The sequence below is a fragment of the Eptesicus fuscus genome, chromosome 7 (assembly GCF_027574615.1).
Source record: "Eptesicus fuscus isolate TK198812 chromosome 7, DD_ASM_mEF_20220401, whole genome shotgun sequence".
In the NCBI taxonomy this organism is placed as follows: domain Eukaryota; kingdom Metazoa; phylum Chordata; class Mammalia; order Chiroptera; family Vespertilionidae; genus Eptesicus; species Eptesicus fuscus.
This window is the reverse complement of record NC_072479.1, coordinates 60,597,319-60,614,811: the sequence shown is the minus strand read 5'-3', so window position 1 is coordinate 60,614,811 and position 17,493 is coordinate 60,597,319. Positions and strand designations below refer to the sequence as shown.

The window sequence follows — 17,493 nt, the reverse complement described above, 5'->3', positions numbered from 1 at the left end:
TGGTTTCTTTTTGAAGTTGCCACTGGCCTTGTGCAGCATTTGCTCTGCTATTGATGCTATTTCTACAGCATCACTGGGCTGAGTGCCAGAGCTGCTTGTCTAGCAGTGCACACGAGCTGGGGAATCTTCTCTTGTCATGGGGCCCCCTCACAGGATTTTTGGCGATTAGGTAAATGGTGTGAAGAGGATAAACAAATGTGCTATTTGTGGTCTTTATTGGACATGCATAGATCCAACAAACACTTTCAGATTCTCCATTGTCTATACCTGCAATTCCATGCTGGCACCAATATATGTCTTTTAGGTCATTTCCTTGCAAATGACAGAATATAATTCTGACTTGCTTAAATAACGGAAATTAAGACAACAACAATAATTAAAGAGGGAATTCATGAATTTGGTCTGGGGTAGCTCACAGCATCCAGGGGAGAGTCTGTGTGGTGAGGTGGTAAAAAAATAGACTTAGGGGTAAGTCCATTTGGTTCCAAATTCCATCCCTACCACATACCTCTCTGAGGCAGTTTCCTCCCTCTTCTTAAAATAACGATAACTAAAGCCTTTACCTAACGCACTTGTGGTTAAATACACATCATAAAATGCTTGGCACAGTCCCTGACATCATGCAAATATCTGATTATGTGTTCTTATTACAATTCATGTTTATAAATCTGCCTTGAAAAGGAAGAATCTAGGATAACACTAGTGATCTTACCAGTGGGCCATTGGGATTGGCTGTCAGAGTACTGCAAACAAAATGGATGACCTCTGCCTCTCTGAATCTCTCCTCATTAAAATTCCTACAGAGTGAATGGTCTGACATTGACCATGTACTAATTCCTGTACCAGACACTGTGCCAGGAAGAATGAATGAATAATGAGCAGGGACAGGGAGAATTTTGGGTCACCATGGTTAACAGAATCTATGATTAACAGCCTCTATGGAACCATATTGAGCAAGTGGAATTTAGCTGCTAGAAGCATGGCAAAGATAGACGGAGTGTAATAAAAATGTGTACCATACTGTGTGTAATAATTTAAATATTTTTCTAAGAAAAATACCTAGGACCACTTTTCTCTGACTCGGACTCAACTGGTATCATTCTAAAAAACTTAACTCCATCTCTGCTTAAGTATTCTTAAGAAAAGCTGTAGGGAACCTTGCAGATCCTGACATCAGAGAATTCTTCTGAACATCCAGGCACTACTTAATTGCAGTTCTACCCAGAATCCTCATCATTCTGATGTTATTATTTGAAGCACCAGAAACATCTTCTCAACATCCTTTTCACAGCGGCCTTCATCTCCTTGTTCTTCAGGCTGTAGATGAGGGGATTCAGCATGGGGGTGATCACACTGTACTGCAAGGAGAAGATTAACTCTCGAGTGGATCCAGAATTTGGCATGAGATAACGGAGAAGTCCCGAACCATAAAAGAAGATCACTGCAGTGAGGTGAGAAGAGCAGGTAGAGAAGGCCTTGCTTCTGCCTGTGGTGGAGCTGATGGCCAGGATGGTGGACAAAATGCGAACATAGGAGAAAAATATCAGGAGAAAATTTCCAAAGAAGTGCAGGACGCTGGAGCAGAGCAGGGCTGTAAAACTTGCAGTCACATCAGAGCAGGACAAGGGGTAGAGAGAGGGCAGCTCACAGCAGAAGTGGTGGATATTTTGAGCCTCACAGAAGTCTAAATTGAGAGCTACAAGGATATTGATGAGAGCATCCAGAAAAGCCAAACCCCATGAGGCCCACACCAGCCCCATACACAGCTGTCTGTTCATCACCTGGCCATAGAGCAGAGGAGACCTGATGGCAACATAGCGGTCATACGCCATCACAGTGAGTAGGCAGGACTCAGTGCCCCCAGAGGCAAACAGAAAGAAGACCTGAGCCAGGCAGCCCTCCACTGAGACAGTTTTCTCCTCAGACAGCAGATTCTCCAACAGCTTGGGCACAGTGACAGAGGAGTGGCAGAGATCGAGGAAGGACAACTGCCTCAGGAAAAAGTACATGGGGATGTGAAGATGGGGATCAAAGCCGATCACCAGCAGCAGCATCAGATTCCCCATCAGGGTCAGGAGGTAAATAACAAGGAACAGCACAAAGAGCAGAGCCTGGATCTGGGGGTCCGCAGACAGCCCCATGAGGATGAACTCAGAGATAACACTGTGGTTCCTCATTGCCTTCAGTGTGTTCTTGGGAATGTCAGAAACAAACTGGGTGACGCCTCTTCTAATGTCTGATATCTCAGTGTTTTAACCCTACTCTCCATTCACAAAGTTTCATGCCTACTCAAAAATGTATTTCTGAAATGCTAAGTCTCTAGATTTCCTAAAACCTGTAATAATCTTTTCTACCGAATCCCAATGATAGATCAACTCCGTCCACATTTATTGTTCTTTCTGTAATGTCTTAGAGTTAACTTGTTGTTGTTTTATTATTAAATCTACAGAAGGATGTTTGTAAACTGTTGTTAGTAATCCAGTAGAAAGAGAGAAATTCCAGGAGGAATGAGATACAATTGCAGAAACGGTGTCTCTGAGAGCAGCTGGGTTTCAGAGCAGAAACAGAGCATGGATGGCCTTAGGTTTACTTCATCCACAAAACAAGCATGAAGTCAGTAGATTTGGTGTTAGGAAGGAAGCACTTCTCATCTGATGGCTTTTGTTATTCACTGAGATCATTAATGGTAAGTGAAGAGGGGTAGTGGCTGGACATTTGCCCAGTGAGGAGAAATGGGGTTAATTAGAGACAAAGCAGCACAGAGATATCCCAGATACTATGTAATTTATCACAAGAAACTGCTGACGAATATGAAAACATACTCTGGTCATAATCTCCATGCCCCGTTTGTGTGATCTATTCAGAGTCAGCTCTTGTCAGAGCCTTCAGGCCACTTGTAAGTATAGACTACCCTCTAACTTTCAAAAGCTTGACCCTTTTTTCCAACTGTGATCTGACAACCCAGATTACAACGATCAGCTCAGGATAGCCCTTCAACACTATTACCACACCACCTTGACCCTCATGTCCTGCTCTATCTCTTGTGTTCATACTACAAGACCAGCACATTCAGTTTCTCAAAAGCCATGATTCCCTCCCCCGACTGTTTATCCAAACAACAGACAGCACTAAAGCTACTCTTATAAATCAACTTCACATTACCTGCATTTCTTGCCTTGTTGAGCAATAACTAACACTGAGTTAAAGAAAAACCTTTGAAAATCCAGTAGTCCAGAAGATAAATAAGTTTAAATATCAGTGTGAGAATTTGGTATTAAGGTGGACTTTAAAAATTCCTGTTGAAATAGCTCTCCTCCTTGATTTCTAAAAGAGGAAAATACGTGGATAAATTGTAAAAACCTAAATACTTCCAGTCATGTGGGGATTGCATTATCTCTTGTTATTATTTTATTTTTTTCTTTTACTCACCACTCATGTTCTAGCTATAGTGACTGGATTCATCCGCAGAACAGTACACCAGTGGCAGAAGTTGCTGGAAAAGCAAGGAATCAAACCATGAAATACAGACAGAGAACCGCCCGTTATCATTTCGGAGGGCAGCGGAAAGAAAGCTCCCCTCTGTCCTACTCATCTCCAAACGAGCCCCACTACTAGCACTAGGAATTCCTTGAACTTTGGGGAAACATCCTCTCTTAGAAATAAAGGCCAAAGCACGAAACTCTTGCAGAGGACAAACCTGGAAATTGTCTCCTGTCGGGCCAGACTCCCTCACAGGTAGAGGTGGACTATATTAGCTATTTGAGGGGCCACAGAAGTAAATGAAATCACCACTTTCACCTGGTGCTACAATTTTACTGTTCTCGATGCTTCGTTTATTCAGACTAGTGAGTCCAGATGTGGAATGGGAACAGCTCCGAGAATGCTGCCACTTTATGTTTTCAGTTACTGTCACAATTAGGTGGAGTTGGCTGACTAGGTCATTTCCAAAGAAAAGCTGCCTGAGAGGAGTTCATCTCAGAATGAGACATGCAGAAGCACCTAGGAATTGTAACTGCCTCAAAGAAGTTGCTCGAAAGTGTTGTTTAAAAACAGAAGTGAATGTGTGCATGAGTAAGGGAATGGATGAGACTTAGGAGGAGAGGAGTCACAAGAGAACAGATCTGATTAGAAGCCAGGAAGGGACTTGGACGTCCTAGACTCCCATGAAACCAGATGTAGAAAGGATACTGGATAAAAATTTCACCCACTGGAAAGGTTTGCACCAAAGCTGTGTCTTGTGCCCTATTCTGAACTTCCACATACCACAGAATACAATATTATGGGGGATAACTATGACTAAAGTATCTAATATGTTTGTAGACCCTATATGTTTGAAGTGCTTAGAGAGGGTTATTTTTTAGACACGAGGTGCCCAAAAGCTATCACTGATATTCTAATCTCCTCCCAACTCCTACAGACAGTTCTCAGCTATCAGCTTTCCCACATGGCCAGATTTCTGGTATAATGTGGGCTTTCAGCACCAGAAACGAGGAATACAGCAAACAGACTTGTCTCAATTGTCCCACATATAAAATGAAGACTAAAAATAATTACCTTGGAAAGTTGTGAGTTCTTAACTTACTAACTTAAGTATAGTGCTGAAGACAACTGAGGTGCTGAAGAATCATTGAATTCTCTTGTCTTCACCCCCAATCCAAGTGTGTAATTTTCCCAAAAAGAAAAAGAGAAGTGGTTTTGAGGAGCAGACCAAAACATTTAAGGTAAAAGAAACAAATACTATGTCAGAGAGAAATGTTCTCCTACCTTCAGACCAGGAGAATAAAGGTAAGTTGAGAGGACTGAGGGGGAACAGAGTGCCTGATGCAGAATGACGAGAAGTGGTGGGAATGAGGGTAAAGGGGTCCTACAGGGAACACAGAGAAAACCGTCAGAGAACAGGGAAAACATTACCTGGTTTCTGTGTTTTCCTGGCACTGAGTGCGTCTTGTTTTTCTGAGTTGGTGGGCATGACTCTGAGCTCAGGAGAAATTCACAAGACAGAAGATGTTCCACAACATTGAATCATGTGAACTGACATTGTTTTTTCTATGGGAGACTTTTTGTGCATAAATAGAGATATGTAAGCTCAATACTCAAAAGCCTCTGCAAATAAAGCCTTCAGAAAGCTCTTCTAAACTTTGATAGCATTTTTACCCTTATCCCCTAATTGCTCCACAAAAATGACAAAGAAAAGCTTGAAAATTTCAAATTCCTAATAAGTAGTACAGCAATTCTTTCATACTTCCTCTAGCACAATTACACAGTCTTTGACTGTTACTACATTGCTAAAAGCACCTTCCTAACAAAGGAGGCTCAGATGTAGCCATTCATAAGGGCTTTTGGATGAAGGTGCCCAATAGGTAGGTTGGCAAGGTATGACCTGAAAGCCCAGGGGAAGTCTAGGTCCATCCTGATTGTTGGGAAGCTCAGCCCAAAGCATACTTTGTACTCATTAACTAAAAATGAGTACCGGAAGATCCCAATGCGAATTCCCACTGAAACTCAGTGACTCACAGCTTACCTTTAGATCATCTTGCTAATGTTTGTCATGAGTTTAATTATTATATATAGTAAAGACATTTATTACTATAGAAACACTATCCGGTCAACAGTAATTTAAATTTTCCTACATATTTGACTTTGTTGCTCAGTTTTTTCTACATCTGCAATTGCAAATTCAAAAGCTGAAACTAGATTTCAATGGATGAGTTTAACACAAATTAGACAGAGTTAAAAAGTATTAGCGAATCAGAAAAGTATTAGCGATAGGTCAGAAGAAAGTAAGAGCTTCCATCTGAGAGCATTTTCTTTCTCCTTTAAGAACTCTTTTTCATTATTCCTTTAGTGAAAGTCTTCTAATGATATATTTATCTCACCTTCATTCTTAAAGGACATAAAATCTTATTTTTTTTAATTCAGTGCTTTGAAGATAATATTTCATTGTCCTCTATCTCCTTGTTCATCTAATGTTTCTCCTGAAGTCAACTATTAGTCTAATTCAGTGATTTCCAACTGATGTGCTTTAGCACACTGGTGTTCCACAAGAATTTTTAAAACTAGCAATACCTGACTATTTAGTCAGGGGCACTGACCTCTTTTCCCTTAGATTATCAAATAAGAAAATGACAACAACCAACACGACAATAGCCATCTGGTGTGAATGAGTAAAATTATATTAATTTTTTGTTGGATTGGCAAAAAATATAATAATACTAGAGGCCCAATGCACAGATTCGTGCACTGGTGGAGTCCCCTGGCCTGGCCTATGCCCTCTCAGGGGATGTCTTATAGCTGGTTTCGGCCTGATCCTTGCAGGCCTGATCCAGACAGAAGGGAGCCTGATCCTTGCAGGCCCAATCCAGACAGGAGGGAGCCCAATCCTGTGCATTGAGCATCTGTCCCCTGATGGTCAGTGCGCATCATAGCAACTGGTTGTTCGGTCATTCAGTAGCTTAGGCTTTTATATATATAGATGTTATATGTACTACAAGATGAAAAAGGTTGAAAATCTCTGGTCTAATTGTACTTCTCTGGAGTTAATTTGTCTTTTTTTTTTTTTCTTGCCACTTTCAGTATTATGTCCTTTGATTTAGTAATTTTATTATGATGTGAAAATGTGTGACTTTCTTTTTATTTATCATATTTGGAATTTATTTATAGGACTTCTAGCATTTGTAATTGACATATAGTGTGTCCCAAAAATGTATACACACACTTTGAATAATTAAAAAGGCAGCATTTATTAAAATACATTTCATTTTGTATTAAAATACATTTTAAAATTGAGCTATCAGCTGTTCAAGTATGTATATATTTTTGGGGACACCCTGTATTTTTTTTCAGTTTAGAAAAATTTCACCCATTATCTTATATATTGCCCCATTTTCTCATCCATTACTCATTCTTTCTCTCTTCCTTGGAACTCCACATACATGATGGGTATGACTCTGAGCTCAGGAAAAATTCACAAGACAGAAAATGCATTCTATACATTATGTATGTCATACTGTATTTTTTTCTTTATTTTCTCTGTGTCTTGCTGTACTTATTTTCTTCTTACCTATCTTACATGTCACTAGTATACTCCCAACAATGTCTAATCTCCTTTAAATGTATACATTGAGATCTTAATTTCAGCCATTGAGTTATTTCTAGAATTTTCACTTAGATATTTTTATAGTTTCCAAAAATAATATGCTAAAATTCTCAATCTGTTTTCAATCTCCATAAATAGTTTAAACTTTAAAGTAGTGTATCTGTATCTGTTTCCAATGACTCTAGTTTTTGTTTCCCATATTCTTGTTTAATTTTTTTCTATTGAGAACAGGATATTATTATGAAATTATGGAAATTAATCAAGACTCTGGATTGCAGTCTCTTCGTCCAGAGAGAATTTTCATTTAGCATGGATGTCATCAGTTCTGGATCATTATTTGTAACTTCAGGGGCTGAGATGAAGCTGAGTTTCAGCCCATGCCAAGCCAGCCAGCTTCCAATCCAATTTTACTTCAGGGTGTTACCCTTTGAGGTTCCAACCCACACCTTTGGTGGTCCCTGAAATCCATTTTTCCCATTAACTTTAGGTTTACATAATTAGGTTTACATGAGGTCATGAGGGTGGGGCCCTCATGATGGGCTTAGCTCCCTTATGAGAAGAGACCAGAGAAGTTGCTTTCTGTCAATCTTCACCACTCAGTCTATGGTATTTTTTTATGGCAGCCTGAGCTAATATACTACAGGAGATGTTCCTTCTCAATCCAAGACAAATGTCTCCACCTGTGCTTTAGACATTAATCCATTCTGCTTCCTCTGGGATCTAGCGTCTTCAAACTTGTTCTTTCTCCAGTTGATATTTAATTTTTCTTCTTCCTTTGTGTTTTGCATTTAATAATTAGCACATTCAAACTATTTTCTCCATTTGCATGTATCATAACTTTTTTTTTCTAAAAATACTTTCCCATGCCCTAGCCAGTTTGGCTTGGTGGATAGAGCGTGGGCCTGCAGACTGAAGGGTTACAGGTTCAATTCCGGTCAAGGGCACATGCCTGGGTTGCAGGCTCAATCCCCAGTGGGAGGGCGTGCAGGAGGCAGCCAATTAATGATTCTTTCTCATCATTGATGTTTCTATCTCTCCCTCTTCCTTCCTCTCTGAAATCAATAAAAATATATATTAAATAAATAAATAAATAAATTAATAATTAAAATTAAAATACTTTCCCAGTCCCACATACCCTTGTAGCTTCTGACTAAATTATCTCATTTTCTCACACCCAAGTATATTAAAGTAATAATTGTATTACCTGGCTATCATTTTTGCATCAACCACTCTTCTGAAGCATCTCTATGGTTTACTAATGATCTCTGAAACCAGTATGAATTTGCTCTATAACCCTGAGATACATAAAACAGCATTTTCTATATTTTCCAATGTTTTTGTTGTGTATTTTTTAAAAGTGTTTATGTTATGTAATTTTTCAAACATGCATAAAGACTTGAAAATATAAAGAACCTCCATTATACCATGCATACTTAACAATCTTAACTTTTACCATATTTGCTTTAGATTCCTTTTAAAAAATAGGACATTATAGGCTTGAAGTCTTCTTGAGAGCTTGTTTGGAGGTTTTAACAGGGTAGCACAACTACTTGTATACCCTTGACTGAAGACTGGTCTTCTCCTCTGGGGGTAAGGTAGTCCTCTTCGACATACTGAGCGAGCAGCTTTGGGAGGGACACACATGGATCAGTGACGGAGGAGGGGGGACACCCGACTAGCCGGCCAGATCAGCCTAATCAACCCTGGCAAACAGTGGGGTAGCAAATGTCGCAGCCAGATCACCCTTACATCCTGAAGTTTTCTTTATACTATTCCCTTCATCTACCCATAGATAGCCACTACCTTAAAATCAGAACATAGCCTTCTACGATAGGCAGAATGGTTCCCTAAGGATGTCCATTCCCTAATCTTTGGAACCTGTGAATATGTTACTTTACACGGCAAAAGGGACTCTGTAATGTCATTAAGGTTAAAGACTTTTAAAAATGGGAAATTATCCTGGATTATCCAAATAGACCCAATTTAATCACATGAGTCCTTAAAAGCAGAGAACTCCCATTGGTGTGAGAGAGATGTGGCAGAAATGGAAGTCAAAGAGATTCAAAATATGAGACTTGATCCATAGTTGGTTGAGGAAGGAAATATAGAAAGCATGAGAAGTCATGTGACCAGCTTCTAGGAGTAAAGCCCAGACAACAAATGATAGGCAACAAAAAAACAGGGACTTCAGTCGTACAATTTCTTTTTAATTATTTATTTGTTTGTTTGTTTTTTAAATCCTTATTGTTGAAAATATTACAGATGTTCTTTTTTTTCCTCAATGACCTTCTAGCTCGCACCCACCCCCGCCCCAAACCTTCACCACACTATTGTCTGTGTACCCTGGATTATTCATATATGCATCAAGGTCTTTGGTTAACCTCTTCCCTCCCACCCACCCCGGCATTCCCTCTGCGATTCTGCAGTCTGTTCCATGCTTCTGTGTTTCTGGATCTATTTTGTTCATCAGTTTATTTTGTTCTTTAGATTCCAGGTATGAATGAGATCATGTGATACTTGTCTTTCTCTGACTGACTTATTTTGCTTAGCATAACATTCTCCAGGTCCCTCCATGCTGTCTCAAAGGGTAAGAGATCCTTATTTTTCACTGCTGCATTGTATTCCATGGAGTAAATGTACCACAGCTTTTTTATCCACTTATCTACTGATGGGCACTTGGGCTCTTTCCAGATCTTAGTTATTGTAAACTAGTAGCCTGTTTGCACGAAGATTCGTGCAATAGACCTTCATTCACCTGGCTGCCTGCACCAGTTTTCTGCCGGCACCGGGGACCCAGGCTTTGGCTGTGGCCACCGCCTTCTGCCTTCTTTCAGGGTCGAGGCTTGGCCCCGGGCGGTGGCCTTGGGCTCGGCCGCACCCAGCGTCCCTGCTACCGATCGCAGGGGCCGACCCCCAGTGGTTTCCTGCGATCGGCGCAGGCTCCCCGCTGGTGCCCAAGGCCAGGAAAGCCTCGGGTGGCTTTCCTGGCCTTGGGCTCCTCCACACCCCAACGTCCCTGCAATGGTTTCCTGGTGGGCGTGGTTGGTGGGCGTGGCTTGGTTGGTGGGACGTGGCTTGGGCGTAGCGAAGGTGCGGTCAATTTGCAATATTTGTCTATTATAAGGTAAGATTGTGCTGCTATGAACATAGGGGTGCATACATTATTTCTGATTGGTATTTCGGGTTTCTTAGGATATATTCCAAGAAGGTGGGATCACTGGGTCAAAAGGAAGTTCCATATTTAATTTTTTTAAGACACTCCATACTATTTCCCATAATGGCTACTCCAGTCTGAATTCCCACCAGCAGTGTATTAGAGTTCCCTTTTCTCCACATCCTCGCCAGCATTTGTCATTTGTTAATTTGTTGATGGAAGCTATTCTGACAGATGTGAGGTAATACATCATTTTCATGTTTTATTTTGCATCTCTCTCTCTGATGATTAGTAACTTTCAGCATTTTCTTTCATATGTCTCTTGGCCAGATGAAAAAGTGTCCATTTAGGTCCTTTGCCCATTTTTTAAATGGATTGTTTGTCTTCTTTTTGTTAAGTTGTATGAGTCCTTTATATATTTTGGATATTAATCTTTTATCAGATGTATCATTGCCAAATATGTTCTCCCAGGCAGTGGGCTCCCTTTTCATTTTGTTGATGGTTTCTTTTGCTGTGCAAAAGCCTTTTATTTTAATATAGTCCCATTTGTTTGTTTTCTTTTTTGTTTCCCTTGCCCTAGGAGATGTATCGGTAAACATATTGCTATAAGGTCTGAGATTTTGCTGCCTATAGTTTCTTCTAGGATTTTTATGGTTGCACCACTTATATTTAAGTCTTTTATCCATTTTGAGTTTATTCTTGTGTATGTGTAAGTTTGTGGTCTAGTTTCATTTCTTTGCATATTTCTGTCCAATTTTCCCAACACCATTTATTGAAGAGACTATCTTTACTCCATTGTATGCTCTTGCCTCCTTTGTCAAATATTAATTGAGCGTAATGGCTTGGGTAGATTTCTGGGGTCTCTGTTCTGTTCCATTGATCTATATGCCTGTTCTTGTGCCAGTACCAGACTGTTTTGATTCCAGTGGTTTTGTGGTACAACTTGATATCTGGTATTGTGATTCTTCCACGCTTGTTCTTCTTTCTCAGGAGGGCTGTGTAGGGAGCGGCTATAGGGTTAAGCCTCGGACTGACCTGTTGGCAAAGCCACAAACAAGTCCCAGCTTAGAGGGCACAGTCCTCTTAGCATAATTAAGTTTGACCTTATGACACTCCCTAGATCCTTCCTGGGTAGCTAATGGGCTGTGGGAGGTGCACCAAGTGCTGCCAAAACAAGTGAAACTCGGAGAAACCAAGATGGCGGCAAAGGTAAACTCCTAAACTGCCGCCTCACACAACAATTTCAAAACTACAACTAAAAGACAAAACGTCTATCACCCAGGAAAGCTGGCTGAGTGGAAGTTCTACATCTAGAAGGAAAGAGAAAAGAGCACAGTGCTGAAAAGCTGAGGTACGGAGGAACACAAATCGGGCTGGTGGCGCAATGCTTTTTTTCAACCCGAAGGGAAACAAGCTCCCAATTACTCTGAAATCCAGTTTCTGGGGAGACGCAGGGGACCCAGACGCCTACGGGGAGAAGCTGGACTGTCGGCCATCAGGTCGGAAAGTGAGGGTGACATTCTTGCAGAGGCGCGCCCAGCAATCGTTGTTTACTGTGCTGGAGCGCGGGACGTGGGGACTTGGAAACGTGGAAAGGCAGAGAAGGCAGACTAGCAGCCATTGCTGTTTGCCACGCCCTAGCCTAGTGACGCCCTGAGACCCCGCCCCGCACAATCTACAAACACACCCAAGCTCCACACAGCAGCTTTTGCATATGAATGGCCTGCCCTGTAGAAGCTTAACCAAATAAACTGCAGCTCCAGTCAGACTGCTCCAAAACCTCCAAATCCCAAGCAAAGAGGAGAAAACTGTAGTTCTTGTTGTTACTCCTGCTGGGTGGCCTCAGACAGTAGCTGACCTGCACCCCATTGGAGATCCAGAAACTAGTGTATCTAGTGGTCTGTGTGAGATGACACCAGATTTCAACTACTCTCATAAGGGACACATTCAAGAGGCAGACTCAGTGAGCACCAAAGCCCCACTGGAACAAGTCCTGCCCCATAAACATGTCTCCACCACAGCAATTCTTCTGTTATAGACACAGCGGGTCCTCACAGCCAATTGGCCTAGAGGTCAATTCCTCCCAGTGACACCAACAACAATCAAGACTTAACTACAAGGCTGTACACACAGTCCACAAAGGGGTGCACGAAGAGTGTCCACCTCAGGTAACTGAGAGGCTGACCCATTGAACCATTTAGGACACCTAAGAACACAAAGCCACCCTACCAACTCAGGGAAGCAGCGAAAATGAGGAGACAAGGAAACAGATCACAAACGAAAGAAATGGAGGAAAACAAACGACTGGATACAGAGTTCAAAACTACGGTTATAAGGTTTTTCAAGAATTTCCTAGAAAAGGCCAATAAATTTAACAAGACCTTCGAGGATATGAAAAAGGACCAACTAGAAATTAAATATACACTGACTGAAATAAAAAAATATTATACAGAGACCCAACAGCAGACTAGAGGAACGCAAGAATCAAGTCAAAGATTTGGAATACAGAGGCAAAGGACACTCCTCCAGAGAAGCAAGAAGAGAAGAGAATCCAGAAAGTTGAAGATAGTGTAAGAAGCCTCTGGGACAACTTCAAGCGTACCAACATCAGAATTATGGGGGTGCTAGAAGAAGAGAGAGAGCAAGATACTGAAAACCTATTTGAAGAAATAATGAATGAAAACTTCCCCCACCTGATGAAAGAAATAGACTTACAAGTCCAGGAAGCGCACAGAACCCCAAACAAAAAGGAATCCAAAGAGGACCACACCAAGACACATCATAATTAAAATGCCAAGGGCAAAAGACAAAGAGAGAATCTTACAAGCAGCAAGAGAAAAACAGTTAGTTACCTACAAGGGAGCACCCATACGATTATCAGCTGATTTCTCAACAGAAACTATGCAGGCCAGATGGGAATGGCAAGAAATATTCAAAGTGATGAATAGCAAGAACCTACAACCAAGATTACTCTACCCAGCAAAGTTATCATTCAGAATTGAAGGGCAGATAAAGAGCTTCACAGATAAGAAAACAGTATTATATGAAATGCTGAAAGGTATTCTTTAAGAAGAGGAAGAAAAAGAAAAAAGTAAAGATAAAAATTATGAACAACAAATACATATCTATTAACAAGTGAATCTAAAAGTCAAGTGAATTAAAAATCTGAGGAACAGAATGAACTGGTGAATATAATAGAATCAGGGGCATAGAATGGGAGTGGATTGATAATTCTCAGGGGGAAAGGGGTGTCTGTGTGGGGGATACGGGAAGAGACTGGACAAAAATCGTATACCTATGGATGAGAACAGTGGGGGGGAGGTAAGGGCAGAGGGTGGGGTGGGAACTGGGTGGAGGGGAGCTATGGGGGAGGGGGAAAGGAGAAACAATTGTAATAATCGGAACAATAAAGATTTATTAAATTTAAAAAAAAGTGAAACTCACAAGAACATTGTAACTATGTTGACCACCACCTTGTTTACCTCTGACTATAAAATAAAGGCTCAACTTGCCATGTGGATCTTTTCTCTGTGGCCTTAGCCAGGCACAGGAGGTCCAACTAGACCCAGCTTATTCTCTTCATCTGTCTTTTCTACATCCTTCACTGCCCTCCCTCAGGTTCGCCAAACCCTTGGCTGTGCTGGCACAGCACATGGCTGTAGTTATTTGGGGCGGGGGAGGGGGGGTGGTTCCATATATCTGTGAAATATGCAGTTGGTATTTTAATAGGGATTGCATTGAATCTATAGATCGCTTTGGGTAGTATGGACATTTTAATCATGTTAATTCTACCAATACATGAACACAGTATATTCTTCTACTTGTTTATATCTTCCTCTATCTCTTTTTTTCAATGTCCTATAGTTTTCCAAGTACAAGTCTTTTACCTCCTTGGTTAAATTTATTCCTAAGTATCTTAATGTTTTTGTTGTTGCAATGGTAAATGGGACTGGCTTTTTCATTTCTTTTTCTGAGAATTCATTATTGGTGTATAAAAATGCCATCCATTTCTGGGTGTTAATTTTGAATCCTGATACATTGCCAAATTCATTTATTAAATCTAGTCATTTTTTGGTGGAGTCTTTAAGATTTTCTACATACACTATCATGTCATCTGAGAATAATGAGAGTTTTACTTCCTCCTTTCCAATTTTGATGCCTTTTACGTTTTCTTCTTGTCTGATCACTGTGGCTAAGACTTCCAGTACTATCCTATATAATAAAAGGGTAATATGCAAATTGACCCTAATGGCAGAACAACCAGAACGACCACTCGACTAGTCACTATGAGGTGCACTGACCTCCTCTCAGGTCCTTTCCCCGGCTGGCAGGCTCTGATCGCCCAATGGTGAACAGGGAACTGGGGTGGCGGTGGGTGGCAAGGCTGGCAAGTGGGCGGGGATGGCCAACCTCTCAGTCCCTTTCCCCGGCCATCAGGCTCCGATCACCTGATGGCATACAGGGAACCGGGGGTGGGTGGCAGTGGGGGGTGGGGCCAGCTGCAGGCCACTAGGGAAGATGGCCCTGATCACAGACTAGGCCTAGGGACCATAACCACACACAAATTTCGTGCACTGGGCCTCTAGTGTGGAATAAGAGTGGTGAAAGCAGACATCCTTGCCTTGTTCCTATTCCTAAGGGAAACGCTTTTAGTTTTTGCCCATTGAGTATGATGTTGGCTGTAGGTTGTCATATCTGGCCTTTTTGTGTTGAGGTATGATACCTCTATTCCCATCTTGTTGAGAGATTTTAGAAAAAATGGGTGTTGGATTTTGTCAAATGCTTTTTCTGTATCTATTGATGTGATCATGTGATTTTTGTCTTTGAATTAGTTTATGTGATGTATCACATTAATTGATTTTCAAATATTATACCAGCCTTGCATCCCTAGAATAAATCCCACTTGATCATGGTGTATGTTCTTTTTAATATATTGCTGGATCCGATTTGCTAATATTTGTTGAGGATTTTAGCATCTATGTACATCAGGGATATTGACCTGTAATTCCCTTTCTTTATAGTGTCTTTATCTGGTTTTGGAATTAGGATAATGCTGGCCTCATAGAAAGAGCTTGGTAGTGTTCCTTCCTCTTGGATTTTTTTTTTTTAATAGTTTGAGGAGGATAGGTGTTAGTTCTTCTTTGAATGTTTGCAAAACTCCCCTGTGAAGCCATACTGACTAGGGCTTTGTTTGCTGGGAGTTTTTTTGTTTTGTTTTGTTTTGTTTTTTTTTTATTGCTGCTTCAATTTCATCAGTTATTATTGGCCTATTCAGGATTTCTGATTCTTCCTGATGATGTGTCTGTGCATGGGCCTGTTTGGGTTCTTTTTGCTTGGGACTCTCTGAACTTGTGTGACGTTTTCCTTCACCAGGTTAGGGAAGTGTTCTGCCACTATTTCTTCAAACAGGTTCTCTATCTATTGCTCACTTTATTCACCCTCTGGTACTCCTATGATGTGAATATAGTTAGGTTTCATGTTGCCCACAGCTTCCTTAAGCTGTCCTCCTGTTTTTTAATTGTCTTTTCTTTTTTGGTTCTCTGGTTGAGTGATTTTTTTCTACCCTGTCTTGTAATTCACTGATCCTATCCTCAGCTTCTCCTAATCTGTTGTGTATTCATTCCAATGTGTTCTTTATTAGTACTATGTCATTCTTCATTTCTGACTGGTCATTTTTCATAGTTTCTGTATCTTTTTCTCATGCTGTTGAGCATCCTTGTAATCATTATTCTGAACTCTATATCTGTCATATTCTTATCTCCATTTCATTTAACTCTTCTTCTGGAGAATTCTTTGTTCTTTCATTTGGGACTTGTTGTTGTTGTTTTTGTCTCCCCATTTTGACTGCCTGTTTGGGTTTCTGTCTGTGTATTAGGTAGATATGCAACAACTCCCAGTCTCTGGTGCAGGACAATTTCAGATGCTGTTTTTGACTGGCCTTGAGTACCATTTGGAGCTATCAGCAATCTACAGCTTGTGGCTCTGTCTGTCTGCTGGGTCTGGGTGCCTTTGGAAAGGACCAAGATCTGCTTTTCCTAGTCCCTGACCCCAAATTAGATCAGACAAAGACTCAAAACCTCTAGAGACCTGCCTCTGCCTCCTGTCTGATTATTATTCAGTCTTGATTAGCCTCAAGCTATCTACTACAGCAAGGTTTAGACTCCACAGGGTGGGGTGAGAGGTTTTCCAAGAGGGTGGGGAAATTGCTTCCCCCACAGGCAAAAGCTGCCTGGATGGTAAAGGTCTACTGGAAAAAGAAGTCCTCTACCGTATGAGGGAATGATTCAGCACAGGAATCCAGGGTGGCTTCTTTCTGAGCTTTAGCCCCAGAGGCACCAAACCTACTTTCCCCTCACACAGCTCTAGTCCACTCTCCCCTCCCTCTGCCAGAGCACAACGTGAGTGGCTTCATACAAAATGTTGTGTTGGCCCTCTAAGACAGTGTCTGAATTTCTAGCCATCTCTCCCTGGCAGACAACCAGATGTTATGTGGGCATCTTTCTTAGTTCTGGTGCTCTGGGATGGGGAGACCAGCTTGGAGTTTAGATCCCAGAGTTCTTAGTGGGAACACACACACACACACACACACACACACACACACACACACACACACAGCTGAAATATCCCTCTGGAACTTCACTTCTGTCTCTATGTGGTCTCTGCTTTCTATACTTGGTTATCAGGGTTCTCTCCAGCTAGTCTTCCTTGATAATTCAGGATGGCTTTGCTGTATCTTAGTTTAATTCCAGTTTGGTCCTGGGAGAGTGTCAGTGTAGCCTCCACTTAATCTGCTGCCATTTTGGAACCTGTCTCAGTCCTACAATTTCAAGAAACTAAATTCTCCTGACCATCTGAGCTGGGAAGTGGATTCATCCCCAGAACCTCCAGAAAGAAATGCAGCCCTGCTGACGCCACAATTTCTTTCAGCTGAGACTCCAGCTGACCTATGGAACCTTGAGATAACAAATAAGTGTTGTTTATTGTTTCAATTTGCTGAATTTGCAGTAATTTTTGAGACATAAAGCCAATTTTTTGGCACCCTGTTTTGAAATCCAAAGTAAAAAAATGGGTTCTTTTTCTGGGCTTATTCCTACTGTGTCTCAGAAGCAGTGGGTGTCTAACACAATGGGTGGAGGTCAGTGAAGCAGCAAACATTTCCAGAAATTAACATTTCATATCATTATTTTATCATCATCATTTGGATTGAATGGAGCCTGGCCTGAGAGGGTGGGAGGGATAGCCA

The 17,493-nt window shown here is 41.2% G+C and overlaps 1 protein-coding gene across 1 annotated transcript; it reads right to left on the bottom strand.

Moving 5' to 3' along the window:
- Positions 1 to 1,247: 1,247 nt before the first annotated feature.
- On the bottom strand, positions 1,248 to 2,177 carry LOC103285510 (olfactory receptor 8S1-like). Its single transcript, XM_054718469.1, has one exon. It carries the CDS (start codon positions 2,175 to 2,177, stop codon positions 1,248 to 1,250), a length of 930 nt encoding a protein of 309 aa, XP_054574444.1.
- Positions 2,178 to 17,493: the final 15,316 nt, after the last annotated feature.

Coding starts and splice junctions, on each gene's coding strand:
- LOC103285510 (XM_054718469.1), bottom strand. CDS start 2,177: ATGAGGAACCACAGTGTTATCTCTGAGTTCATCCTCATGGGGCTGTCT.